Source organism: Erythrolamprus reginae, chromosome 1, assembly GCF_031021105.1.
Source record: "Erythrolamprus reginae isolate rEryReg1 chromosome 1, rEryReg1.hap1, whole genome shotgun sequence".
Classification (NCBI taxonomy): domain Eukaryota; kingdom Metazoa; phylum Chordata; class Lepidosauria; order Squamata; family Dipsadidae; genus Erythrolamprus; species Erythrolamprus reginae.
The window spans coordinates 264906201-264934149 of record NC_091950.1 but is presented as its reverse complement, the minus strand read 5'-3'; the positions used below and the strand labels follow the sequence as shown (position 1 = coordinate 264934149).

The following is a 27949-nucleotide window of genomic DNA, read 5'->3' as shown; positions in this document are numbered from 1 at the left end:
GAAACTAGAAGAAAACGCGATCGGCGCATGTGCAACACACTAACTTTCGTTCTCGATAGGCTCTTAAAACTGCCTTGGGCAAGGTGGGAGGTCCTAGAGACAAGGGGGAGGGGATCACGTGCTTCCGGTTTCCATCTAAGGCTTTTCCGGTCGAGTTGGCGCGCTGCTCGCAGTCACGTGGGATCGGCTTGCAAAACATTCTGCTCAGCCAATTTGTGTCAGTGTCTCCGGTTCTCGGTCCCGCGGTTGCGAACTACCTCCTGGAGGGCTTTCGATTAAGCTCGTCATCCCGGAAGCATTACTCTCGAGAGTGAGACCGGGAGGCAGTGCAGACGCAGGCGCAGATGGGAGGGAGCGGGTGGAGCCACGGCTTGTTATTATGTGGCGTCGGTCTGTAGATCTGCTTGTTCATCCATTTTTGCCCCCCGTTTCTAGAGCCCCCGATATCGGCGGTAACATGTTCTACGCGGTGCGGAAAGGTAGAAGAGTTGGAGTGTATAGCTCCTGGTGAGTAGCTACGCATCTTTCTCCCACATCGTAATGTTTCAGTCTCTCTCTTTAATAATGATTTTTATTAAGTGTAAACATTAAATTTACATTAAAATTATATTATTATTAATAGTTGACTTCTTTTTATTATTGCATTTTGTATTGTACGCCGCCCCGAGTCTTACGGCACTGGGCGGCATAGAAGTCGAATCAATTAATTTAATTTAATTTAAAACATTAAAAAAATACCTGCCATTATCACCGGCCTTTCTAATGAGTCAAATGAGAACTGTGAAAAAACATCAAAAAACCCAAGTAGAAGAAATTGAAGGACAGAATGGCTGGCGCCAAGAGGTCACCAAGACAAGCATCCAGCACTACTGGTGTTATGCAGTCAAAAAGAAAATCCAAATGAATTACTGAATGGATATGCAAGCTGTACAAATGTGTGAATTTTACTTAGCAATTCAGAGTTCAGATCTCTAGCTAAATATATATATTTAAAAATTACAATTCTGTACAGAAATTAATTTTATTATTATTTCTAGTACATGCGGATCCCCCCCCCCCCTAAAGGTGTAGTAAGGGGAAGATATCCGTTTATTTGTTAATTTTTCTGGTTTTGTAAAGTTTTGCTTAGCACTAGATTTAGTGTGTTTTGTAAAAAAAAAATCTCATAATTGTAAATTTATTTTTGTGTTTTCACTTTTCATAGGGCAAATACAGTACAGAGTGGTCATATTTTAGTCATTAAAACATATTGTGCTGTTTGTCAAGTACTGCATGTGAATAGTAATATTATTAATATTTAGTTAGTATAGTAATAGTAATTGAAAGGGTTGTATATGCCCCAGTCTTGGAAATTTAAATAGTTTTATTATATAGTAGGTTTGATGTATTTGTTGTAGAAAAGGACCAGTGAAACAAAATGAAATTGGAAGATTTATTAAATGTAGATTATCCTATTGCTCTAAATAAAACTCACTGACCCATAAAAAATAAAATAAAAATACATTAAAAACGAACATATAGACCAGATAAAACAACAATATAAAAAGAAAGTGGTTGGAAAAATTTGGGAGGAAATATGGAATGAGGGCCGGTGGTAGTATAAAAACAAAAAGGAAAGGGTTGAGAAATTAAAAGGAAATGGATGGGAAGTAATGGAATTTTGAAGAAAGTTTTTTTCTTTTTCTACATTATAGTTGTATTATTATTTTAACTTTCTAATAACCATTTCTTTTGACTAAATTATAATGAGATAATTGTTTCGATTTTGATACCTTGTAACCCAATATAATTGGTTAATCAAGAATGAAAAAACTTTTTTGCTTTATGCAGATATTGATTTCTAGTATTAGAGGTAGATACCTAAAGAGAATAGAATTCTGTATTGGTCAAGTATGATTGGACACATAAGAAATTGTATCTTTGGATTCATATGATCTCAGTGTACATAAAAGAAAATATACATTTGGTTGTGGCAATAGTTTTCCCGAATAAAATATTTCTTTTCCTAGTGGAAAAAAAACCATTTACAAAAATACATATCAACCTCTAACTAACCTTTCTAAAGTAAATTGTCATAACATTAAATTTTCATTTATATATCATTCATATAAACTATATTTCCTTTATTGTTTTCATCTACTAATCTAGTAATAAATATGTGTATCTTTTACAATCAAACTTATAAAATACTATATTCATTAACTAAACATCAATATATACATCATCTTTTTAAATTCTTCCTTTCCAACCAGTTATAGAACAAATTCCAAACTTCAAAGTATTCTGAATCCTCTTTCTGGTTTAATTCTATTGTCATCTAATTGCGCATTTTAGGATTTTTTAAATAATTATGTTTTAATCTCATCCCTAGATGATAGATTGATAGAGATTGATAGATAATAGATGTTTATTTTATTTTTCAAAACCATGTATAAGATAGCAGTTATTGGTATAAACATAAGCAAAGTAGGTACAGGTAAATTACAGGTAAAGGACAGTAAGACAGCAATGGTGTGCTTATGCATGTCCTTTAAATAGATTTCAATAGTCCTTAATGCAGGCAAATATACGTATCCCAGAATACAGCTACTCCTTGAATTATAAATATTCTTTTAGTGACCTTTTATAGTTCCAACAGCACTAAAGGTAAGTTTTATGACCATTTTTCACACCTGTAAGGGTTGCAGTCTCTCCATGGTCACCTGATCAAAATTAAGATGCTTGACAATTGATATTGGCAGCAGTGTTCCCTCTAATTTTTTGGGGGGGTGGGCGGAAAAGTATAGTGTCTGAGCGGCAGTCCCTTCGGGACTGGGCAGCACAGAAATAATTAAACAAATAAAAAAATAAAAAACCCACCCTGTTTTGCCTCAGAGAATTTCAAAATAAAATACTGTACTGTGTGTCTATAACAGTGAGCTCATAATAGGGCAACTCTATCAAATCAAAATGCCACTTAAATAGTTGAGCTAGTTTCAAACTAGATTTGATTTTCTTTCTCTCTTCCTTACTCCCATTCTTTCTTTCTCTTTTCCTTCCTCTCTTTTTTCTATCTGTTTCTCTCTCTTCCTCTCTCTCTCCTTCTCTTTCCCTCTCCCTCTTTCCCTCTCGGCTTCTGGGCAGGTTTGGAAAACACTGAGTTGATGATGATTTTTAAGTGAGCTATTGCTCACTGCTCAGCTTAGAGGGAACTATGATTGGCAGTGTCCTGAGGTAATGTGATGATAGTCTTTTGGGACCTTCTAAAGCAAAGTCATTGGGGAAGACGGATTAATTGAACAACTGGGTTACTAACTTATCAACTGCACTGGTGTATTTAATAAATGTGTCAGGAAAAGTCATAAAATGGGGCAAAACTCACTTAACAAATTTCTCACTGAGCAAAATCAATTTTTAGGCTGAGTTATGGTTATAAATACAGCAGTACCTGCAGTATTGCAGGATCCAATCTAAATCAGTCACCTGGACCAGAGGTTTATTATTTGGGACTCATGCTGGTGCACATCCTCAGGGAAACTTTCTGTTCCTGGGCATAGTATTTATATGGTGCCTGTTTTGTGTGTGGTTTTTAGTAGTTTTAGTTAATTGGGGTGTTGCTAGTTGGCTACTGAGTGTGGTTTCCTTGTTCCAAAGGCTCCTATGTATCTGATAAACTGGTGATAAATCAGCACTGTTTTCATTTCACACAGGTCAAAAAAACCACCCCTTAATCAATTTTAAAATCTAAAAGAAATCTCAAAAGAAGCTAAGGTTTTCCATTACGGGAATTTGTGGTTTTGTAATCTAAACAATATTCTGCCCTTTTCTAACTATTTTGACAGGGATGAATGTAAAGAACAAGTTGATAGATATCCGTGTGCCAGATTCAAGAAGTTTGGGTCAAAGAGAGAAGCTTATGATTTTATAAATGAAGATGCAGGAGAGTCATCAGCTTCCTCATCAGGTACATTATGCAACTTTCTAAATTTTAATAGCAGAAATTTTTACCCATTTTCCTTTAGTCCTTCCAAAATTTCACTCTTTGTTAAATCTCTTTTTATCCCATTTATTTAACTTCTTTTTCTTTTTCTTACATGTCTTGTAGCTTTTCTCTTGAGTCTTTTTTCTCTTTTTTAAATTTGTTGTTCATGTGGTTCCCCCAAATTTCTCTAATCTCTTCCCACCTATCTGCTTTTTACCCTTTGGTTGATTCTTTTTTAAACACTTTTCTCCTCCTTTTCAACATTTCCCTCGCTATTGTAAACCCCAGTGAAATCATGCAGTTTTTTTTAATCCACCTCTTTTATTATGTTTTCTTGTTCCTCATTTCTCTTAACCACCCTCTTTTCTATTTTCTGCTCAAAATCTTCCAACACAGTTTCTGACTATTTCATGTCCAATCCGTTTTCTAATTTTTTTATCACCTTTTACAATTTTACCTACAGCTTTTAATATAGCAAATTATTCTTCATACGTCCAATCCTCTATGTCAGCGTTTCCCAACCAGTGTGCCGCGGCACACTAGTGTGCCGCGAGACATGGTCAGGTGTGCCGCCAAACTCCTAGGGCAGCTCCAACTGCCAGTGCGGCTACTTTCCGATGCCGCTATTGCTGCCGCTCTCCTGCCCCAAAGAAGGAAAGCGGGGAAAAAGGAGAGCTTCATTCTTCGCACCGGCAGCAAGAAGAGGAGGGCGCCATCAGCAACGGCACCAAGTAGTAGCTGGGGGATGGCGGTGGCAAGAGCTCCAGGGCGGAGGCACCAGCAGCGCCCCGCCCAGCTGGAGCTTCCCTGGCGGGGGCGGCAACCAATGTCCTTTGGGGCCCGGAGGGAGGGTGGTGGGAGCAGAAGGGTGCTGGGCCGCGCACGCCTGCGCCAGTGCACCCCAAAACACCCCCCCGCACACCCTTTTCCAAGGGCGAAGCCGCGGCTGCCGCCCCCACGCCTCTAGGCCCCTCGCGCCCCTGGCTGCTCGCCGCTGCCTTCGCCGAAAGCGCTTTTGTCCCGGGCTCTCACGAGGGGGCTGCAGGAGAGGCGGCGAAGGCGATCTCTCTCGTTCTCCGGAGGCTGGAGAAAGTGATTTTCAATGTCGGGGGCGCGGGCCGGCGTGCGCTCTCCCCATCCCCCTGCCCCATTCAAAGTAAGCCGGCAGGGGGATGGGGAGAGCGCACGCCGGCCCGCGCCCCCGACATTGAAAATCACTTTCTCCAGCCTCCGGAGAACGAGAGAAATCGCCTTCGCCGCCGCTCCTGCAGCCCCCTGGCTGAGAGCCCGGGACAAAAGCGCTTTCGGCGAAGGCAGCGGCGAGCAGCCAGGGGCGAGAGACATAGCAAGAGAGACAGAGAGAGAAAGAAAGAGAGATAGCAAGAGAGGCAAAGAGAAAGAAAGAGACAGTGAAAGAGAGAGAGAGAGCAAGAAAGAGAGAAAAAAGCAAGAAAGATAGCAAGAGAGACAGAGAGAGAGCAAGGGAGAGAGAAAGACATAGAGGGAGGGAAGGAGGGAGAGAGAGCAAAAAAGAGGAAGAAAGAAAGAAAGAGGGATGGAGAGAGAGAAAGAAGGGAAGGAAGAGAATGAGGGAGGGAGAAATAGAGCGAAAGGGAGGGAGAGATTTTTTTTGTCCAAACTTTTCTTTAGCCGCCTCCCCCACCCTCCCCCCGTTTTGAAAATATGAATAATGTGCCGCGGCTCAAAAAAGGTTGGGAAACACTGCTCTATGTTGCCAATTGTTGATAGTCAAATGCTCTCTTTTAGTTACAATTTAAGCATGGAAAATTGTGCATATTTTTTTCTAATAGATATGAATATTATCGGTGTTACCTTTCACCTTTGGATTAAATTGATAAAGAGAAAGGATTATCTCTTAATACTGTATATGGGAGTTATTTTTCACACTTTAATTTTTTTAAAAAAAATTATGAGACTTGCACAAACATTAAACAAGGAAAGTCTTGTGTGACAAGACCTTTGAATGTATGATTTAAACCGATTAAAATGTATACGTGAGGAACGTAAATTTGTTTTAATCACTGGATTTGTATTGTGTCCTGTTGTGAACCGCTCCGAGTCTTTGGAGAGGGGCGGCATACAAATCTAATAAATAAATAAATAAATAATAAACTCCAGTGATATTCTTCGATATGAACGTTTCAGTTTAATATTTGTATAATTTTCTTTTTTCTCTAAGGCTATGAGCAGAACAGTGATAGCTATTCCTATGACTCAGGTTATACTCAAACATACAAAAGACCATACCAAGAGTATTCAGAAAGTAAATATACAAATAGGCGTACAAAATATACAGATGTTCCTTATACTTCTTCAGCAAATAGGAATGAATTCGAGTATAAAGGTAACTCCTCTTTACGCAACTTGTTATAGTGCCTTTGAATTTGTTTTGTTTTTTGTTTTTTCTCTTGATGAAAAACTATGTCCTTAACTCTTATAGAAGTTTGGTACTAGTGCCTTGCTTCTATGCCAGATAACTAAGAAATAATAAAAATTTGGGATTTGAATGTTACAAGTTCTATAAGTATGTAAAATAAAAACTAGAGAACATAGAAAAAAGAATGCTAGCAAACGATCAAACTAGCAAATAAGGGGTAACATTTGTTTAACTGGGGAATGTGTGATGGATGCAGTCTGGATTCCCAGGAGGGAGGGGCTACATTCCAGAGGGCCAAGAGGCAATGAAGTTTTAATAGTTTGGTTGAACTTCTCAGAGTATGTCTTTAATTATGTAAGTACAGTGATCCCCCGTTTATTGCGTCCCCAACCATTGCGAACAGGGTACTTCGCGATTTTTGAGCAATTGCTACCATCTCGATCGTTGCGAAACGCTTTACAGGCTACATCGCGATTTTTCAAAAAAAAAAAAAAAAGTTAAAAACAGTACTTGCCCGGTTTTTCCCGCCCAAACTGACCAAACTGACGTGTGGCATTGCTGGTTGGCCGAAATCTCGGCCAATCAGCTTTGCCATTGCAATGGCAATGGTGATACAGCAAAATTTCAGCCAATCACCATTGTCATTGCTGATGGGCAGAAATCTCGGCCAATCAGTGATTTGCTTTGCTTTCCTTTGCAACTTGCAACTTGTGCAGCCGTTTCTGTCTTGGAACTTTGTGAGCTGTTGGTCGGAGCTGTTTCTTGCATTGGAGCTCTGTCTTGGATCTGTTTCTTCGATCTCTTGCTTGGAGCTCTTTCTTGGATCTGTTTCTTCGATCTCTTGCTTGGAGCTCTTTCTTGGATCTGTTTCTTCGATCTCTTGCTTGGAGCTCTTTCTTGGATCTGTTTCTTCGATCTCTTGCTTTTGTGAAGACTTCGTGGAAGATGGCACCTAAACGTTCCATGCGGAGTGGAGCCGGAGATGCTAAAAAGAGCAGGAAGATGCTGACAATTAAGGAAAAGATTGAACTTTTGGACATGCTGAAAGCGGGACATTCTAATGTAGAGGTTGGTCGGCATTATGGGATCAACGAATCGACTGTGCGATACATCAGGAAAGAGGAGAAGAAGATAAGGCAAAGTTCTCTGATATCATTCAACAAGGGTGCAAAAAGAATAGTGACGCCTAGAAACAAAAGGCTAATGAAGATGGAAGCTGCTTTGTCTGTGTGGGTACAAGACTGCCGCAAAAAGAGCATTGCTTTGGATACCAACACTATAAGAACCAAAGCACAACAATTGTACAACCGTCTTGAAGACACAGAAGAAGGCGATGCAGATGAGGGAAACGCAGGTAAGGGCTGAGGTTTTTTATTCTGTCATTACATACTGTATTTAAGTGTTAAGTGTTAAGGGTGGAAGGATGGATGGAAGGAGGGAGGGATGGATGGATGGGGGGAGGGAGGGAGAGAAGGAGGGAGTGATGGAAGGATGGATGGAGGGAGGGAGGGATGTTAGGAGGGAGGGAGAGAAGGAGGGAGTGATGGAAGGATGGAGGGAGGGAGGGAGGGATGTTAGGAGGGAGGGAGAGAAGGAGGGAGTGATGGAAGGATGGAGGGAGGGAGGGAGGGATGTTAGGAGGGAGGGAGAGAAGGGAGGGAGAGAAGGAGGGAGTGATGGAAGGAGGGAGGGAGGGATGTTAGGAGGGAGAGAAGGAGGGAGTGATGGAAGGATGGATGGATGGAGGGAGGGATGTTAGGAGGGAGGGAGGGAGAGAAGGAGGGAGTGATGGAAGGAGGGAGGGAGGGAGGGATGTTAGGAGGGAGGGAGAGAAGAAGGGAGTGATGGAAGGATGGATGGATGGATGGAGGGAGGGATGTTAGGAGGGAGGGAGGGGAGGGATGGAAAGACTGTATGCTTTCATTCAAGTCACTTCTCTCTCCCTTTCCTGTCATTCTCTGTAGATGACTCTGAAGATCCCCAGCCATCAACATCTTCTGCTTCTTCAGCCCAAGCCACATTCACAGCAAGCAAAGGGTGGTTTGACAGATTTCAACGGCGCTATGGCCTGAAGAGTGTGTCATTGCATGGAGAAGCTGCCTCAGCAGATACAGGTGCAGCTGAAAACTTTGTCCGGCACACCTTTAGAGATCTAATTGCAGAAGGGGACTACCATCCAGAACAGGTGTTCAACATGGATGAAACAGGCCTGTTCTGGAAGAGGATGCCTTCACGGACTTTCTTGATGCAAGATGAAGCCAAAGCCCCTGGCTTTAAGGCCATGAAAGATAGAGTGACTTTGGTCATGTGTGGGAATGCAGCAGGCTTTATGCTGAAGCCAGGGCTAATTTATAAGTCACAAAATCCAAGAGCCCTCAAGAACAGAAATAAGAATGCATTGCCAGTGTACTGGATGCATAATGCTAAAGCATGGATTACAAAACCCCTCACGCGGGACTGGTTTCATCACTGCTTCATCCCACAGGTGCAGGTTTATTTGGCTGCCAAAGGACTAGATTTCAAAGTGCTTCTCCTAATGGACAATGCCGGAGGCCATGATGATCTGGCAGATGAACATGATGGGGTGCAAGTCGAATTCTTGCCACCAAACACCACGTCGCTTATCCAGCCGATGGATCAAGGTATTATCCGCGCATTTAAGGCACTGTACACGCGCAATTCTCTTGGAAGCATCGTGGCAGCAATGGATGCTGATGCAAACTTCACATTGAAGGCCTACTGGCGTCAGTACACAATTGCATCTTGTCTGACGAACATTCAGAGTGCCTTGGTGGATATGAAGTCGCAGACAATGAATGCCTGCTGGAAGAAATTGTGGCCAGAAGTGGTGCATGATCACAGGGGATTTGCTCCCGAAGAAATCCAAGATGCTGCAGTCCAGAAGTCTGTGAAGCTGGCACAGGCACTGGGTGGAGAAGGCTTCGTTGACATGACACCAGCGGAAGTCAATGGTTTGATAGATGAGCATGGCCTACCGCTGACAGACAAAGATCTGGAGGAGCTGACCAGGTCAGCGAGTGAAGAAGAGGAGGGAGTTGTAGAAGCTGAGGAAGAAGAAGATGTTGGCCTAACGCTAGAGCGGCTTGCAGAAATGAACAGAACTGCTGCACATCTGCAACGCATGGCGGAACTTTGGGATCCCAACATGACTCGCTCTATACACTTTAAGGCCTCCCTTGACAACACCATTGCACCATACAGAGCCTTGTTAGCCAAGCAAAAGAAAACGCGCCAACAACTGCCCATAACTATGTTTCTCACGAAAACCAAGAGGTCTGCCACAACATCACCTGCAGCGTCCATTGTAGACATGGTGATAGAAGAAGATCCCGATTTATCCTAGTTATGCTAACCCCCCCCAAAAATGCAAAAATGTACAAATAAATATTTTTATTGTTTCTATCTAAGTGTTATTCAATGTGTACAGTACAGGTTACAGGTACAGGTAGAGGTACAGCAAGGGGATGGGAAATGGTAATTTGTGGGTTGAAAGTGTTGGGACTGAGTGGCATAGAGAAGAATGAATGAATGACTGAGTGAATGAAATTCAAACACAGGTGAGGGCTGGGGTTTTTTATTCTGTCATTGTTTAAGTGCTTTTTACTAAAGGAAGGAGGGAGGGATGGAAGGAGGACATGAGAGCCAAAAACCAGGTAAAGAATGGTCTTTAAAATCAAAAGTGGCAGGTTTTACTCACTGAGAACTAGGAACTTGGCCAGAAGAAACCCTGTTAAAAATGGACTTTAAAATCAAAAGTGGCAGGTTTTACTCACTGAGAACTAGGAACTTGGCCAGAAGAAACCCTGTTAAAAATGGACTTTAAAATCAAAAGTGGCAGGTTTTACTCACTGAGAACTAGGAACTTGGCCAGAAGAAACCCTGTTAAAAATGGACTTTAAAATCAAAAGTGGCAGGTTTTACTCACTGAGAACTAGGAACTTGGTCAGAAGAAACCCTGTTAAAAATGGTCTTTAAAATCAAAAGTGGCAGGTTTTACTCACTGAGAACTAGGAACTTGGCCAGAAGAAACCCTGTTAAAAATGGACTTTAAAATCAAAAGTGGCAGGTTTTACTCACTGAGAACTAGGAACTTGGCCAGAAGAAACCCTGTTAAAAATGGACTTTAAAATCAAAAGTGGCAGGTTTTACTCACTGAGAACTAGGAACTTGGCCAGAAGAAACCCTGTTAAAAATGGACTTTAAAATCAAAAGTGGCAGGTTTTACTCACTGAGAACTAGGAACTTGGCCAGAAGAAACCCTGTTAAAAATGGTCTTTAAAATCAAAAGTGGCAGGTTTTACTCACTGAGAACTAGGAACTTGGCCAGAAGAAACCCTGTTAAAAATGGACTTTAAAATCAAAAGTGGCAGGTTTTACTCACTGAGAACTAGGAACTTGGCCAGAAGAAACCCTGTTAAAAATGGTCTTTAAAATCAAAAGTGGCAGGTTTTACTCACTGAGAACTAGGAACTTGGCCAGAAGAAACCCTGTTAAAAATGGACTTTAAAATCAAAAGTGGCAGGTTTTACTCACTGAGAACTAGGAACTTGGCCAGAAGAAACCCTGTTAAAAATGGACTTTAAAATCAAAAGTGGCAGGTTTTACTCACTGAGAACTAGGAACTTGGCCAGAAGAAACCCTGTTAAAAATGGACTTTAAAATCAAAAGTGGCAGGTTTTACTCACTGAGAACTAGGAACTTGGCCAGAAGAAACCCTGTTAAAAATGGTCTTTAAAATCAAAAGTGGCAGGTTTTACTCACTGAGAACTAGGAACTTGGCCAGAAGAAACCCTGTTAAAAATGGTCTTTAAAATCAAAAGTGGCAGGTTTTACTCACTGAGAGCTAGGAACTTGAGAGCAGGAAAAAACCATGAAAAATAACCATTGCCAGCCTCCGAACTGCCGTCGCCCCACCGTCTGCGCACGCGCGGACTTAAAATAATTAAAAAAAAAGATCGCGCATGCGCAGACGGTGTTTTTACTTCCGCAGCGCTACTTCGCGATATTTCGCTCATTGCGGAGGGTCCTGGAACGGAACCCTCGCAATAACCGGGGGATCACTGTAGTTGCTTTAGTTTGGCAATACAGTGTTCCCTCGATTTTCGCGGGTTCGAACTTCACGAATAGCCTATACCACGGTTTTTCAAAAAATTCAATTCAATTTATTAGATTTGTATGCCGCCCCTCTCCGAAGACTTCGCAGTTTTTTTCCTATACCACGGTTTTTCCTGCCTGATGATGTCATACATCATCGTCAAACTAATAATTTTTGCAAATAAATAACAAAAAAAATAATTATTGTTAATAAATAATTATATTTATAAATACCAGGATCACTAAGTGTCTTATTCAATGGCGAGTACTAGTAATAATGGTGACTAAATGGCTGTTAAGGGAATGGGAAATGGTAATTTAGGGGTTTAAAGTGTTAAGGGATGTCCATAGCCAAAAATGGTGTATTTACTTCCGCATCTCTATTTCGCGGAAATTCGACTTTCGCGGGTGGTCTCGGAACGCATCCCCCGCGGAAATCGAGGGAACACTGTATTGATGCAAGCTCCCCAAGAACGATGTGTAAAATTACTTCTAGCAGTTTCTTTTATCGCTCCTCACCATAGATAGAACTTTTAGGGAGGAGCTCTCTTGGTCTTCTTTCTCTCAGCAAACTAAACTTCCCTCTGGAATATAGCCCCTCCCTCCTGGCAATTCAAATATAGAATTGGAGCAAAATGAAAAACTTGGGGGAAGGGAGGAAGGAATAGGTTTGGAAAAGGATTTGAGGGAAAGGAATTTTATCCAATTTTAAATTTACATATTGTTTTCCAATAGTGGAGGGAAGTTATCCAAAGCTGAATTATGCATTTCTTCTACTTCAGCAAGCATGACCAAAACCATAAGGGAGAAGAATCCTCTGAGCTAGTTTTCTAGGCCAGGTCTATGACCTCTCGGGTCTACCATCTGGCCAGTGCCATCTTGATATGGGACAGCACCTCAGGAAACTCACCCTGCATCAACTTGCCACGTCCCTGTGGCAGCTGTCAACCACGGCATTGCAATAGGCCAAATCTTCGGATCAGGTCTGGCCTCCCATGTGTGTGGCTGGTTAGTCAGTTCGGAGGGTGTGCTCTGCCTGACTATTTGCCCGCACGTGAAAGATACATCCTGCTTGCCGGGGAGGCATTCCATTTGATCTGCGTTCAGCTGTTCTTTTTTCCCCCTGCAGCCTCTTGCAGGAAAGTGGCATCCATGCCAGTCTCATCAGTGCAGACCTCCAGTGTGCTGCAGTGGACCGTGACTGTTTCCAGGGCAGGGAGAGGAGCCAAGAAGGGATAGTGACAGCCATCTGGCAGCTGTCAGTGACTGTCACTTAGCTTGCCTTTCCTGGAAGAGGGTTGTCCTCGGAAGGCTTCCTTGCCTGATTTTCCAGCACCCTCGACAGACAGCTGTGCATAGTGCACAGGCTCTGACCTGACCAGCTGACCACACCACGGGATTCCAGATTGGGGACGTGGTTTGTCACAATATTGTGTGGATGATTGGGGACTGGAGGCTAAAACATACGAAGAACAGTTTCAAGAGTAGCCGCCCCAAGTCTGCAGAGGGGGGCGGCATACAAATCTAACAAATTGTTATTATTAAGAACTGGGCATGGCTAGTTTAATGAAAAGAATGACTAGGGGAGACATGGTAGCAGTTTTCCAATATCTCCGGAGTTGCCACAAAAAAGAGGGAGTCAAACTATTCTCCAAAGCACCTGAGAGTAGAACAAGAAGCAATGGGTGGAAATTAATCAAGGAGAGAAACAACAGAACTAAGGATAAATTTCCTGACAGTTAAAACAATTAATCAGTGGAATAGCTTGTCTCTAGAAGTTGTGAATGCTCCAACACTGGAAGTTTTTAAAATGTTGGATAACCATTTGTCTGAAGTAGTGTAGGGTTTCCTACCTAAGCAGGGGGATGGACAATCCCCTCCAACTCTTATTCTGATTATTGTCTCACATGGAGGGAGATGCTGTGAAAAGCAAAGCAGGTTGTCCCATGGCAAGTTTCCCATGGCTGTTTGGCCTTGCCAAGGTGGCTGTGGAAAGATGGTGAGGCCAAGTTGCCCCATTTCATTCCAGGCCTGCCAGCTCCATTTAAGACATTCCTATTTTCCTTAATACAACTTCTAAGGGATCGGAGCGGACAGTTTCCACTCTGAAGTCAGGCAAGCATTCCTGAAGCTGGGCTCAGCAACCCCGATTCTTTGCCTTCAATCAAGCTACTTTTAGAGGAGCTATGGTCGTCTTCCTAGGCAATTTTCCCTCTATAGTGCCCCAGATTCATTTTAACCTGGAAGACCTGAATTGATAGATGTCTGTTGCATGATACCATTTTGCATGGTATCTCAACTGAATTTGTGGGGAATCTCAGGATAAGAGTGAATGGGCCTCTGGAGTGAAGAACTGCTGATTTGTCTTCCATTAAAGATGGGATTGATCCTCTTACCCATGGCATTCTGCTATTGAATTTAGGCAAATAACCATTATTTTCTATGTCTGATCCTCTCACTTTTCTCCTAGTTCCTTAGCATGCTTGCCAGATAGTGGCCTAATATGTTTTCCATATAGATGTGATCTTATCAAGAATCAGTGATTTTCACTGACTTTTCTACCTCTATCATTCATAGGTTTCACTCTTGAAATGTTTATGTGGCTTCTAAGGCATTGATAACTATTACATATAAGGCATTTTGTGAAGTGCTCTTCAGTTTCTATCCTACAAAATATAATTATAAATTAATTGCCCACTCCTTCCTTCCTTCCTTGTTCCTTCGATTTCTCCTTCCTTCCTTCCTTCCTTCCTTCCCCAGATGGAGAGAAGCTTCTGTCTCTCTGATTTTCTCTGCTTTTTATTTCTGCTTTTGGGCAATTCTTTTCTTTCAAAATATTCCTTTCAGGTACCTCTCTTCAACTGACCTACATTGTCAGTTAAGAAAACAGTGGAGGCTTTGCCTGAAAGTAGCTTTGGATTCCTTTTCTTCCTCCTCCTCCCTTTTTTTCTCCTGAGAGGTGGGGTGGGAGTTTTGCTTTACATTTCTTGAAAAGGCCAATGAAACCAATGAACAATTAAAAAATGAGCATTTATTGGACTTTTGCAAAAGGGCATGGAAAGAGAATTTCTCCTTCCTCCATTTCTCCTCCCTCCATTTCTTCTTCCTTCCAACCTCCGCAGGCAGGTCACAGACGGGCAGGACGTGTCCGGCCCCCGGGCCGCACTTTGCCCAGGTCTGCTCTATAAAGATGTTTTGCCATTGTTCCATCTCAAGTTTATTGTTGGAGTACACAGCGCTTACTATAATCAACCTAGAATTGACCCACTTTCCCGAGTTTGCTGTGAATCTCAGTCTGTTCTTGTTACAGCAAATCCTAGTGCATTCCACTAGAGTGCAGCCGTTGCTAACAATGCTCCTTTAAGAATTTAGCTTTATGGTCCATTTTCTCTTCCCTTTGAATTGTAAGCTTTGGCTAATGTTACCTTCAGCAGGAAGGTGTTTTTAACTGTGTGATGTCCTGGGTGCAAGCTTTTTCTTTATTGAAACCCTGTTCTTTAGTACTAGTTGCAGTTACCATCTGCTTGAAATGGAAGTATGGAGAAATTTTTCCTTCTATAGATAGAGGGGTGGGGGAATATATGTTCTCTCTCTCTCTCTCTCTCTCTCTCTCTCTCTCTCTCTCTCTCTCTCTCTGAAAACATTTTTCAATTTATCAGCTACTTTTCAATTCTGGCTTAGATTGTATGCTTAGATACAGTGATCTCTCGGTTAGCGCAGGGGTTACGTTCCAAGACCTCCCGCGCTAACCGATTTCCGCGTTATATTGGATGTGGAAGTAAAACCACCATCTGCGCATGTGCGCCATTTTTTTCATGGCCGCACATGCGCAGATGGAGTTTGCGTGTGGGCGGCGGGGAAGACCAAGGGAAGATTCCTTCAGCTGCCCAACAGCTGATCTGCTCCGCAGCGCGGAGCCGAAGATGGGGTAAAGGCAAAGGGGAAACCCCATCTTCGGCTCCTCGCTGCTGCCGCGCTGCGGAGCGGATCAGGTGTTGGGCGGCTGAAGGAACCTTCCCTTGGTCTTCCCGCCAGATCACTTGCCGCTTGCTGCTTGCCAGTCCACACACGCCCCCCTGGATGAGCGGCCCCGCATGGCCCCAGTGCCGGACTCCGTTGCCGGCGGGAGGAAAGCGAATGCCACGGGGCTGGGCTCGGCTCCCCCCTCGGCTTCCCCCCTTACCAGCCCCGCCGCAGAAGGCTCCATTCTGTTCCCTGCCGGCCCGATTGAGCGGCCGGCGGTCTCCATTCAGGGAACAGACGTCCACCCCCTCCTCGGAGTCCCCGGCACCCAGCGTCCCCACGCCGCCTCCACCTCCCGGTAATGCGCCCGACCTCTGCCTCTCTCTTTCTCTCTCATATACCACGCCGGCAACAGGGAGAGAAAGAGAGAGAGAACTAGCATGGACTTATTTTTTATTTTTTAATATTTTATTTTTTTAATTAATATTTTTTGAAAAACCGCGTTGCAGCGTTTCGCGCTAATCGAGAACGCGCAAATCGAGGGATCACTGTAATACAAAAGTTTGCTAAAACTGGCTAAATATTGTATACCATATTATAAAATAGTTTTATTTGTGTTTAAATGCAGTTTCCAAAAACAATCTATTTAAAGTTCTTTAGGAAATTTGACATCGTCTTGTGCTGTTTTAATGCAAATCTGCCTTTATAGGAGATTATGCAGTTGTTTACACGGATGGGTGTTGTTCAAGTAACGGACGCCAGGCAGCACGTGCTGGAACGGGTGTATATTGGGGACCTGGCCATCCTCTGTGAGTAAACTTTGTTTTTCTTTATATCTGCTAGGAGAGGCTTTGGCAAGGATCATGCGATCTCCGCTATAACGTTACAAACATATCATGCATGATCAATTCCAAAGAGGAATGCATGTGATGTTTAGACGAAGAGACTAAAAAGATGTTTGGACAACCTTTTTAATATTGGATTCACGGCTGGTCATTGTGAAACGGAGTCAAATTGGCAGTGCAGTTTTCAGAGTGAAGAAGCTCTATCAAAGGACCCCTGTCCAAAGCAGACCCTGGCCACTCCTGCTTTTGAAATGCAAACTTTGCCATGCAAAGCATAACATATCCCTCAAACCAATAGAAATTCCTGCATACCTGCTCTTAGCAGTTGCCATTCATTTAATAAATCAACACTATTGGCTGCAGATTGTGACATAGACACAACCATTTTGCTTATGCCCAAATTATTAGTGTATAAGTGGAGTACGGGTAGTTCTCATTTAATGACTACTTACAGTGTTCCCTCGATTTTCGCGGGGGATGCGTTCCGAGACTGCCCACGAAAGTCGAATTTCCACGAAGTAAAGATGCAGAAGTAAATACACTATTTTTGGCTATGAACAGTATCACAAGCCTTCCCTTAACACTTTGAACCCCTAAATTGCAATTTCCCATTCCCTTAGCAACCATTTAGATTATTACTCACCCTGTTTATTTATTAAAGTTTATTAAAAAAACTATTTATTAAAGGCAAACAAAAGTTTGGCAATGACATATGATGTCATCAGGTGGGAAAAACCGTGGTATAGGGAAAAAACCCATGAAGTATTTTTTAATTAATATTTTTGAAAAACCGTGGTATAGACTTTTCGCGAAGTTTGAACCCGCGAAAATCGAGGGAACACTGTATTTACTTTAAAGTACATGACTGAAGTTAACAGCGGTGAATTAGGGAATGAACAACCACTTCTCAAAGTTACAACCATCACAGTGCCCCTGCAATAATTTAATCACATTTCTGGTAATCCAATAAGGACACTGCCATTTTCAATCTTCTCTAACGGCTTCCCACAAGCAAAGTAAGTGGGGAAGCCTGCAGAAAACTGTAAGCCATGGTCATGTGACATTTCACTTAATGACTGCATGCAATTTACTTAACAATAGCCACTGAAATTGCCATTATAGGCTGGCACAGCCACATTATTTTTTTCAATTTATGAATGCATCACTTAATGAAGTTGCCAGTCCTAATTCCCATTTGTTAAGAGAGGACTATCTGTATTGAAGTGATTTTATATACATGTTAGTCTTTTTTATTTTTTCTTCACAATTTCCATTTTATGTCAACACATATATTTATGCATTTTTGTTCAATCTATCAAGAAACAATGTCCTATTTCACACCTATTTTTATCATGTTCATCAGTCTGTTTTCCTTCATTTAGTTACATTCCCCTACTTCTATCCATCTACTCCTCCTACCTTCTTACTCCTCTCCCCATCCTTCCCTTCACCTTTCTACTTCCTCTTTCTCCCTCTGTACCTCTCCCTCAGTGCTTCTTATCCTAGTTCATTTCATATTTAACAGACTGATGACATATACTTTACATTTTTAAACTAATGGTGCCTCTTCTATAATCAATGTATTTATATCTTTTCTGTATACAGTGAACCCTCGAGTTTCGCGTCCTCAAGTATCGCGAAAGGGCTATTTCGCGAGTTTTCAACCCGGAAGTAAACTCCACCATCTGCGCATGCGTGCCCTTCCACGCATGCGTAGATGGTGGAGTTTCCCCGCTGGGCAGAGGCTTCCCTGGGTCTTCCCCCTTCCCCCAGAGGCTTCCCTGGGACACCCCAGCTCCGCTCCCCAGCTGGGAAGCGGATCTAGGGAGTCCCCACCCCGCGCGCGTTGCTGGGGAAAGCGCGCGCGCTTGGGGACATCCCAGCTTCGCTCCCCAGCTGGGAAGCGGATCTAGGGAGTCCCCACCGCGCGCGCGTTGCTGGGGAAAGCGCGCGCGCTTGGGGACATCCCAGCTTTGCTCCCCAGCTGGGAAGCGGATCTAGGGAGTCCCCACCGCGCGCGCGTTGCTGGGGAAAGCGCGCGCTTCGCTCCCCAGCTGGGAAGCGGATCTAGGGAGTCCCCACCGCGCGCGCGTTGCTGGGGAAAGCGCGCGCTTCGCTCCCCAGCTGGGAAGCGGATCTAGGGAGTCCCCACCGCGCGCGCGTTGCTGGGGAAAGCGCGCGCGCTTGGGGACATCCCAGCTTCGCTCCCCAGCTGGGAAGCGGATCTAGGGAGTCCCCACCGCGCGCGCGTTGCTGGGGAAAGCGCGCGCGCTTGGGGACATCCCAGCTTCGCTCCCCAGCTGGGAAGCGGATCTAGGGAGTCCCCACCGCGCGCGCACCCCAGGCGCGAGCAACGGGGTGGGCGGGCGAAGGGCGGGCGGCAGTGGAAGCAAAAACACCATCTGCGCACGCGCAGATGGTGTTTTTACTTCCGCACCGCTACTTCGCTAAAAATCGATCATCGCGTGGGGTCCTGGAACGGAACCCTCGCGATGATCGAGGGTTCACTGTATATAAATTTTTACTCTAGATATATGTTAGTCATCTGATGCTGCCTCTTCCAAACGTCATTTTATCTCCCGGCTCTACAAACAATTACTTTTTAATTTTATTCCCAAATTAACCGTTATAACTTAACTTCCAGAATATTTATTGTCTCTCATGCCTGTTAATTCTAAGCCATACACAGTGGTAACTCTACTTAAGAACTTAACATTCTGTGACCAGGTTCTTAAGTAGAAAAGTTTGTAAGTAGAAGCAATTTTTCCCATAGGAATCAATGTAACAGCAAATAATGCGTGCAAAACCATTAGGAAAGAAATAAAAGCTCAGAATTTGGGTGGGAGGAGGAGGAGGACAGTTGCTGCCGAAAGAATAAGGTGAGGTGAAGGGAATAAAAAAAATCCAAAACTTTAAGGCTTAAAAAAAAAAAGAGGGACTCTGAGGCGGCAAGGAGGAGCACATGCCTCCCATACGCCCGGCATGAGGCTGCCTCCCATACACTGGCTGCTGCTACCTGCTGCCTCTTCCTTCCCATGCTGAAGGGCTCCGCTCGCTCGCTTTGTAGCTGGCACCTTTCCTTCGCTGTGGTCACTTCTCGGCTGCCCACAGCGAAGGGAGCGTTTCTTTTCTCTGGGCACTGGCAGAGATTTATTCCCTGTCCAAGCGCCCAGTGAAAGGAAAATGCTTTGTTCACTCTGGACTGCCAAATTCTCCTTAAGCGCCACCAAAAGGCTCCTCTGGCAGCCCAGATAGCTGGGATTAAAGGGGGAATGGCAGGAAACTGGCCGGGCCTTCGTGCCGCTCTCAGATTTCTTGGGAAATATTTCCCGGCTCGGGTTCTTAAGTAGAAAATGTTTCTTAAGTAGAGGCAAAAAAATCTTGAATACCCGGTTCTTATCTAGAAAAGTTCTTAAGTAGAGGTACCACTGTATACACCTTCGTCTAAGACTACATTTACACTGCACCTATTTTTGTATTAAATCACATTTTGACTTAATGCTGTTTTCAATAATTTTGCTGTATGTTCCCCTCCACAGAAATAATAGTGAAAGACTTGAAGGACGGCAGACAAATCAAAGGGCTGAAATAAATGTAAGCAATAACTGAAAAAATGTTAAACTTCTGCAGGCAGGCCATACATCTTATTTAACTTTGCTTGGGAATATGGTCTGACTATTATTTATCTACGAGGAATTGATCTGCCCTACTATAAAATGGAAAACCATGCTTTTTATGTCTGATATAGAGGTAATATTTGTTTAATGATGGTACTGAATGAGTAAAATGGCATTAACCATTGTCACATTGTCTCTGGTCATGTGATCAAAATTTGGGCAATTGGCAACTAGCCTACATTTCTGACCATTGCACTGTCCTGTGATCACATGATCACTATTTGAGACTTCCTAGCTGATCTCCAACAAAATCAGCTGGCAGAAAGCCACAAGACACGACTTTCTGCTTAACCACCCATAGAGTCCTCACTTAACAACTGCCATAAGTCATCACGTTCTCATAGGATCCTCATTTAATGATTGCATTGTTCAGCAGTACAGTTTCAGGTCCCAGTTAGGTTTGTTAAGTGAGGGCTACTTATTTATTGTTGGAGCATTCGCTACCAAACTTCAATATTTTGCTTTTATGCGAATGTGAAGCATATAGTCCTGTGATGGCGCATAGAGCCATATCTGAGGGCACGTGAGCTTTTGCCCTATGTCAGCTCCAGCATGTTGGGCAGCTGACTTTTGGCCTTCTGGAGTGGGGGAGGTCGTTTTCCCCTTCCCAGGCTTCAGGAAAGCCTCCGGAGCCTGTGGATGGAGAAAAACAGACCCAACGGCCCAACTGGATGTTCAAAAATGAACTTCTGGTTGACCCATTGTTCACCTTCCCCAGGCTTCAGGAAAGCTTTCTGAACCCTGGAGATGGTGAAAAATGGCCTGACCGGAAGTTCGGAAATGAACTTCTGGTTGGGCCATTTTTCACCCCCTCCAGGCTTCTGCTTCCAAACTTCCGCCAGTTGCATCTTTTCCTGGAATCACATACATGGCCTTTCATAACTGCCATACAATTCCCAAAACAAGAAGCATGTTGTTTGAAAGAGTTGCAAACAAGTGCTTCCAGGCCACTTTTTCACTTCTAAACTGATCTAAAATGGTACCTTTCTTTTTCCACAAGTGTTAAAAAAAAAAAAAGATTTTATTCAGGTACGCCCTGGGATGGGAATTTTACCGCAGGAATGGATCAGTATTAATGTTTGGAGGGTGATCTAGCCCAGTGATTTTCAACCTTTTTTGAGCCACGGCACACTTTTTACATTTACAAAATCCTGGGGCACACCACCAACCAAAATGACACAAAATGACACTCTAAGACAGTACATATTACACATCTTATCCCCCCTTTTGTGTGTGTGTGTGTGTGTGTGTATACACACTTTTGAACCATTTCAAAAAACAAGTGAGGGCTAGGAGGTTTTCCTCTTATTCTTTGGGTGATTTTTATCATATGCTTTAAATCAAGAGTCAATTTTCTCTCTTTCTCTCTCTTCCCTTTCATTTTCTGCCTCAATCATTTTTTCATATCTCCTTTTTCTCCCCTTTTTTCTCTCATTTCTCCCTTCCTCTCCTTGTCTCTTTCTTGCTTTCTCTCTCTCTCTCTCTTGCTTTTTTCTCTCACACTCTTTCTCTCTCTCTCTCGCTTTCTTTCTTGCTCTTTCTTGCTTGCTTTCTTTCTCTCTCGCTCTCTCTTGCTTTCTTTCTCTTTCTCTCTTTCTCTCTCCTCTCGCGGCACACCTGACCATGTGCTGCGGCACACTAGAGTGCCACGGCACACTGGTTGAAAAACACTGATCTAGCCCACTGATGGATTTATTGTCATTGAAATAAAACTACAATTTCTTGAATTCCGAGGAATTGTAGTAGTCACGCAAACATTCATTTCATCTCATCTCCAGCAAGAAAATTCATGTCTAGTTACACCTAAGGAAATAAGAGCCAATGAAATATTTACAAGAAAACTCAGTGAATGTCATGGCACATAGTCAAACATGGCTTACATCCTCAGTTCAACCCTGAGCTTCAAACTTTTATCTAGTGTCGGTATGGTTTGCATCCTTCAGAGGGAACTTACACATTTCTGTAGATAAATGTGTCTTGAATTGCAACTGAATCACAGTAATTTTGTGAGTTACAGTCCTAAAATTAAAAGTAGTATTTATTCAGCTTCTTTACCTCCTAAAGTATGTTCTCTAAATGTTTTCTTCAGGCAGCTTGCAAGGCCATAGAACAAGCAAAGAGTCAAAATATCCAAAAACTGGCAATCTATACTGATAGCAAATTCACCATTGATGGTAAGCATTTTAATCACTGAGAACTGAAATAGCCGCCTAAAATCATAACACATTTAAAGAAGGCATGGATTCTCTTGTCTTACTAGACATGGTCAACATCTATTGTACTATATTTTTTTCGGCTTTTTATTTATTTTTAAAGAACATCAACATAAATCCAAAAGAAAGAATGCATAATATTCCTGCAACAAGCTGGGATCTGAAATTTAATATACTTATGGTGATTGTCCTGATGACATTTTCTGTGTGATGTCATACTTAACCCTTGTTGCGTGTCTTTATATTTGGACAAATATGGTGGCCTATGTAAAGAAGTCTCTGAAATCCCTTGATTTCCCTTGAAATCCCGTGTTCCAATGACCTGCACTGCTTCCTTAAGCAGACCCATCGCCTCCTTTTACATGTATTTAAACATGCAGCTCTTCCTGTAAAAAGAAAACAGCAAAATGAAATGGCAGATACTATTAAAATATGATAAAACAGAATGTATAGTTATGCAGGTACTTCCAGGTCATTGAATATGCCCGTAAGCAAATACACTGCATATTCTGTAAATACAGTAGTACCTCTACTTACAAACTTAATTCGTTCCGTGACCAGGTTCTTAAGTAGAAAAGTTTGTAAGAAGCATTTTTCCCCATAGGAATCAATGTAAAAGCAAATAATGCATGCGATTGGCAAAACCACAGGGAGATTGGAGGCCCTGTTTCCTCCCAGGAGATTCCTAGAGAGGCCCCACGGAGGCTTCTTCCCGCCTTTTCCGGTTACAGTTTCGGAGGGTCGGGTTTGTAAGTGGAAAATGGATCTTGAGAAGAGGCAAAAAAATCTTGAACACCCGGTTCTTATCTAGAAAAGTTCATAAGTAGAGGCGTTCTTAAGTAGAGGTACCACTGTACTGGGTATTTATAAGAATATCTCTGCCCACAACTGTAGCACCCAGATTTTGTAATAGTTCTGGAGCCCACAACAAGGTCAGAGCAGGAAAGCAAAGCTGACTGAGGAACTCGGGAAGTTGAAGAGCTACCACTGTATAGCATTAATTTTTGACCATGCAAAGTAGAATTAACCAATCTTTCCATTGTGAGATCAGAGAACTAGTTCATAAACAGAAAGCAATATGTACCATCAACGTTGTAAAAGAATCGTTGTTTTTGGTTACTCCCCATTATTTATTATTTGTGTAATGTTAAATACCAAATGTTTTATATATAAAGTAGAAAAACAACCCATACTTTTAAAGTATACTGCTGTATCCAAGATCGTATCAATAGATTTCTGGATATTACAGCAAAATAGAAAAAGCCTATATCATACAAGCAAGCATCTTTGTCTTATAATGACATTTTGGCATAGTGGATTTGACAGACAATTGTAAAGCATTATATGAGATGTCTAATAAATATGAAAAAACCCATTTGCTGAATTATCTTAGTATCATTAAAATCATTGTTAAAAGACCATTACTCAAAACTCAAGTACTGTTTGCAATTTAGGAATCAGGTGCTGTGCTGCTGCTTTCAGTCCAAATTGTAAAATCAAGAGGTTTTGATTGAGTATACTACTATTTTACAATTTTAGGCAGCCCAAATTTTTTTTTGCAATAGTTAAGATTATTCAAGAATTTGATTGGCAGTATTAATGCTCGTATTAGTCCTTGAGTTAAGAAGGGAAATAGAGATTGATTTATACTGTGGTTTACAGGCTGGAGTTATACTTAAATTTAAGTTTACTGTGTAAATAAAAGTAAAAAATATATTTCTTTCTAAAGCTTTTTATGGATTTCTCCATCTGGCCATCAGATTTTTAAGCTGGACTTGAGCGAGTTGTTACCTTTTTTACTTTTGTCTTCAACAGTATGTATACTTGCCATTTCCTAAAGTACAATATTTTTAAACACATTTATTTATAAATGTGTATTTTGTATTTCCATTTAATTAAAAGTAGAAAATACTCCTTGTCAGGCTACATGTTGTGGTCCTACTGTCAGGGTATACAGTAGAATTGAAATGAATGGAAGCTATCACTTCTCCTTTCTCTCTCTGCCCCCTGCCCCACTTCCCACCATCACCACCACCCTGGCATGAGATTTACCACCCATTATTACCTGTCAGGATTTATCATCTTTCAATTTGCCTTCATTCAGTCCTACTCTATGGTCCGACGTTCAGTAACATACTGAATTGTTCAGGCTGGAGATCAGATTATCACTGGAGCCTCAGAAAATTGATGAAAACGTAGCCAATGGTAACTAAGTAAATTAATAAATTGCTTCAGCTTTTGGAAGCAGAACGTAGTAACGAGTTGATAAAGAAATTGTCTAAATAAACTTTTATTTGGAGTCAGGATTGAATAACTGCAGGGAGATGTCCATATGTCAGGTTTGATATTAGCAATTCTGTTCTGACTCGCAAAAGCAATTGACCTCAAAACTAAATGATAGAGAATCACAAATCAAGTAGAACGCATACTATTTGTCTGAATTGCAATGACAAACTGTCTTGAGCCAATAATAGGGACTATTTACTGGGCAACTTTGGTTTATCAAATTTTGAGCCTCTGGGAGCAGCTCAGTTAAATGGGATTGTTTTCAGATGGAGAGGCAGAGGAGAATTTCAGCAGATAAGCCCAGACGTTCTGAAGCAGTCATCCAAATCGTCGTCTCACAGTAGCAGTCATTTTTTTGACAGGGGTGACAAGCTGGGTCCCAAACTGGAAGACTAATGGTTGGAAAACCAGTGCAGGAAAAGAAGTAACAAACAAAGAAGATTTTCAAAGGCTTTCTAACCTTTCCGAAGGCATGGACATCCAGTGGGTAAGTGATGTTCTTCTAAATTGACTGAAATTGAAACAAATTCACAGGTTGCTGCTTTTATTATTTGTTTATTTATTCATTGTATTTATATGCTGCTCACTCCAAACGGACTCTGAGCAGCTAACAATTGGAATAAATACAACAATAAAAACAGTTAAAATCTAATGATAAAAGACAGTAATAATGACATAAAAAAACATACATACTTGCAATCAGCCTAATTCCAGGCCTCCCGGAAAAGCAGGTCTTAACGGCTTTCCGGAAGACCGGTAGGGTGGAGATAGTGCAGATTGCTGGAGGCAGTTGATTCCAAAGGGTCAGAACCGCCACAGAGAAGGCTCTTACCCGAGGTCCTGTCAACTGACATTGTTTGGCGGACGGGACCTGGAGAAGGCCAACTGTGGGCCCTTATTGGCCACAGCGAGGTATGAAGGAGGAGGCAGTCCCGTAAAGAGTCTGGCCCTGAGACATTCAGAGCTTTAAAGGTGATAACCAACATCTTTGGTTGAAGTGGAACCTACTGATTAAAGAAGCTATGATAAATAGCAAAATGTACAATGAGTTATGTCAACCCAAATGAAAGAGATTTATTTGAAATCTGTGACTAGGTTCATATACCAGGGATCCCCAAACTATGGCCCGCAGCCTGCTGAGGCCATTTATCCAGCCCGCGGCAAGGCCACACAACGGAGCCGGGTGTTGGAGTTGGGGGCGGGGAGCAGCGAAAATGCGGAGGCCGGCGGTTTTTCTTATTTTGAATGTTGCGCGTGTGCGCTCGCTCCCCATCCCCCTGCCAACCCACCAGGGGGGTGGGGGGGGCCACAGTCGAGAGGCTCGGCACCCACCCATCCATGGCGGGGGCGGGGGCAGCTCCCTTTCCTTCTCCCACCGCCTATGTCTACTGCCTGCGGCTGTCGCCACGAGTTCCTCAGGTGGGAGCTGCCACGTCCCTCTGGGCAGCCCAGCCAGGCGGCCGTCAAGAGTGCAGAGGTTATTGCACTTTCTACAGCTGCCTGACTGGGCTGCCCGGAGGGAAGTGGCAGCTCCCGCCTGAGGATCCCGCGGCGATGGCCGCCAGCTTGGCGGGAGGCACTGCCGGTAGACATAGATGGTGGGAGAAGGAAAGGGAGCAGCTGCCGGTGCCCAGCCTCCCCGCCTCGCCCCCTCCTCCCCCTAGGAAAAGAAAAACCTTTGCCGGCCTCCGCAGAGAAAAAAGGAAGAGAGAAAGAGAGAACAAGAGAGAGAGCAACATAGAAAGAAAGGGAGAGCAAGAGAGAGAACAAGAGAGAGAAAGCAAGCAAGAGAGAAAGGGACAAAGAAAGGAAGAGGGAGAAATAGAGTGAGAGGAGGAGAGAGAGAAAGGAAGAGAGAAAAGGAGAGAAAGGAAGAGAGAAAGAGAAAACTCAGCAAGGAGTTGGGGACTTGCTCCACTTCTCCTCCTCCTCTTCCCCCAGGGTGGTGTTAAGAAAACCGCAGGGGTTTTTTTATAGTCCGGCCCTCCAACAGTCTGAGGGACAGTGAACTGGCCCTCTATGTAAAAAGTTTGGGGACCCCTGTTGATATACTGTACCAAGCTATAGAGCCGTGATGGTGAACCTATGCCACGTGTGCCCAAAGTGGCACGTGTGCCCAAAGTGGCACGTGTGCCCAAAGTGGCACGTGAAGCCATGTCAACCTTGCCTGTTTGTCTCCTGATGTGCATGCACATACAATAATCAGCTGTCCTTCACACTTGTGGCAGTGCCAAAAAACGCTGTGTGCATGCACACCGACCTGCTGACTCAGGTGTGCAAGTGTGCCAGGACCTGGAAGTTCAGCTTTTCCGGGGCGTGATTCCTTCATGTGCACAGCAGTGCTGAAAACTGGCCTGTGCATTTGTGCCAGCCAGTGGATCATCATGTGCACATGTACGGTAGAGCCTGGAAATTTGGCTTTTCTGGAGTGCAGCCCTGATGAGCATGTGCACAGTTGACATTTCCGTGCGATACTGAAAAGGTTCGCCATCGCTGCTATAGAGTATATTCCTTTGGACTCCTCTGATATGAATGCTGTGCCATAAGGCATAGAGGAAGCTAAGTGAATATTGCAGATAGTTGTAGAACACACATTGTTATATGTCTGGAGTAATTAATTTGGACTCTTGTTATCAACAGAGGCATGTTCCCGGTCATTCTGGCTTTCCTGGAAATGAAGCAGCTGATAGATTAGCAAAAGAAGGAGCTGGAAAATAATTTTAGCATGTCATAACCCAAATACTCTACTTAGTGATAACAATAAAGATTAAGGTTGTTTCAAGTTAAGTTTTGTTGCATCTCAATATACTTTAGAATAAATGAGACATAATAGTTAAATATTGAAGAATTTGAATGGGGGTTTTTTGTACCCTATATGTTGCCGGAGCTTCTCCTCCATTTCTCAATCTGTGTCCAAGAGTTTGCATCATATTAGTTGGTATGTATGTATATGTATGTAAGTAAGTAAAACAACTACTTGCTTGGATAACTATGTTCTTAAGGGTTTTTTAATGTTATTGTCTTTACTACATATAATACAATATTGTACGATACAGAAAGGAAAGGTCAATACAATACAAAATAAAAATTATTAAATCATAATGGTGCAAACGCTGAATGTAAGATCAATGTTCACAGGTGTTTATAATTTTGGAGCAGATTGCTTTGTTGTTTATATAAATAAAATGATTTTTTTAATAGTGTTGTCATACTTGTTTGCTGCTTATGGTTTCATTTTTACATGCATATCCCACTATTTATCTAGGAATTTAAAGTGAATTGACACCTTGAAATATTTAGTACTTAGCGATGTAAATGGGGCTGATTAGCCTCCACTCCCATTTTGATTTTCTGTAGTTGAGGGTGGATTTGAATTTTGATCAACCAAGTCCAGGTCCAGAATCTTAAAAACATACTGGGTGTGTTTTATAACTTATTTACTCTACTTACATCCTTTTTCCTCCAAAGTTCACACTATTCCCTTCCGACAG

General features: G+C 42.6%; 2 protein-coding genes across 4 annotated transcripts; both read left to right on the top strand.

Annotated features, from left to right (window-relative positions):
• Nucleotides 1-48: 48 nt before the first annotated feature.
• On the top strand, nt 49-27656 carry RNASEH1 (ribonuclease H1). Of its 3 annotated transcripts, none has more exons than XM_070732945.1 (9): nt 49-217; nt 436-507; nt 3822-3943; nt 6162-6326; nt 16147-16246; nt 19822-19876; nt 22049-22133; nt 24821-24945; nt 27099-27656. In XM_070732945.1, exons 2-9 carry the CDS (start codon nt 458-460, stop codon nt 27174-27176), a joined length of 780 nt encoding a protein of 259 aa, XP_070589046.1. In that variant the 5' UTR covers nt 49-217; nt 436-457; the 3' UTR covers nt 27177-27656. The 3 variants fall into 3 exon arrangements, with proteins under 3 accessions (XP_070589046.1, XP_070589047.1, XP_070589045.1); XM_070732946.1 differs by having other exon boundaries at nt 91-310; XM_070732944.1 differs by lacking the exon at nt 49-217 and having other exon boundaries at nt 338-507.
• Nucleotides 6480-9782, top strand: LOC139156838 (tigger transposable element-derived protein 1-like). The gene is made up of 2 exons (XM_070732943.1): nt 6480-7713; nt 8324-9782. Exons 1-2 carry the CDS (start codon nt 7305-7307, stop codon nt 9721-9723), a joined length of 1809 nt encoding a protein of 602 aa, XP_070589044.1. The 5' UTR covers nt 6480-7304; the 3' UTR covers nt 9724-9782.
• Nucleotides 27657-27949: the final 293 nt, after the last annotated feature.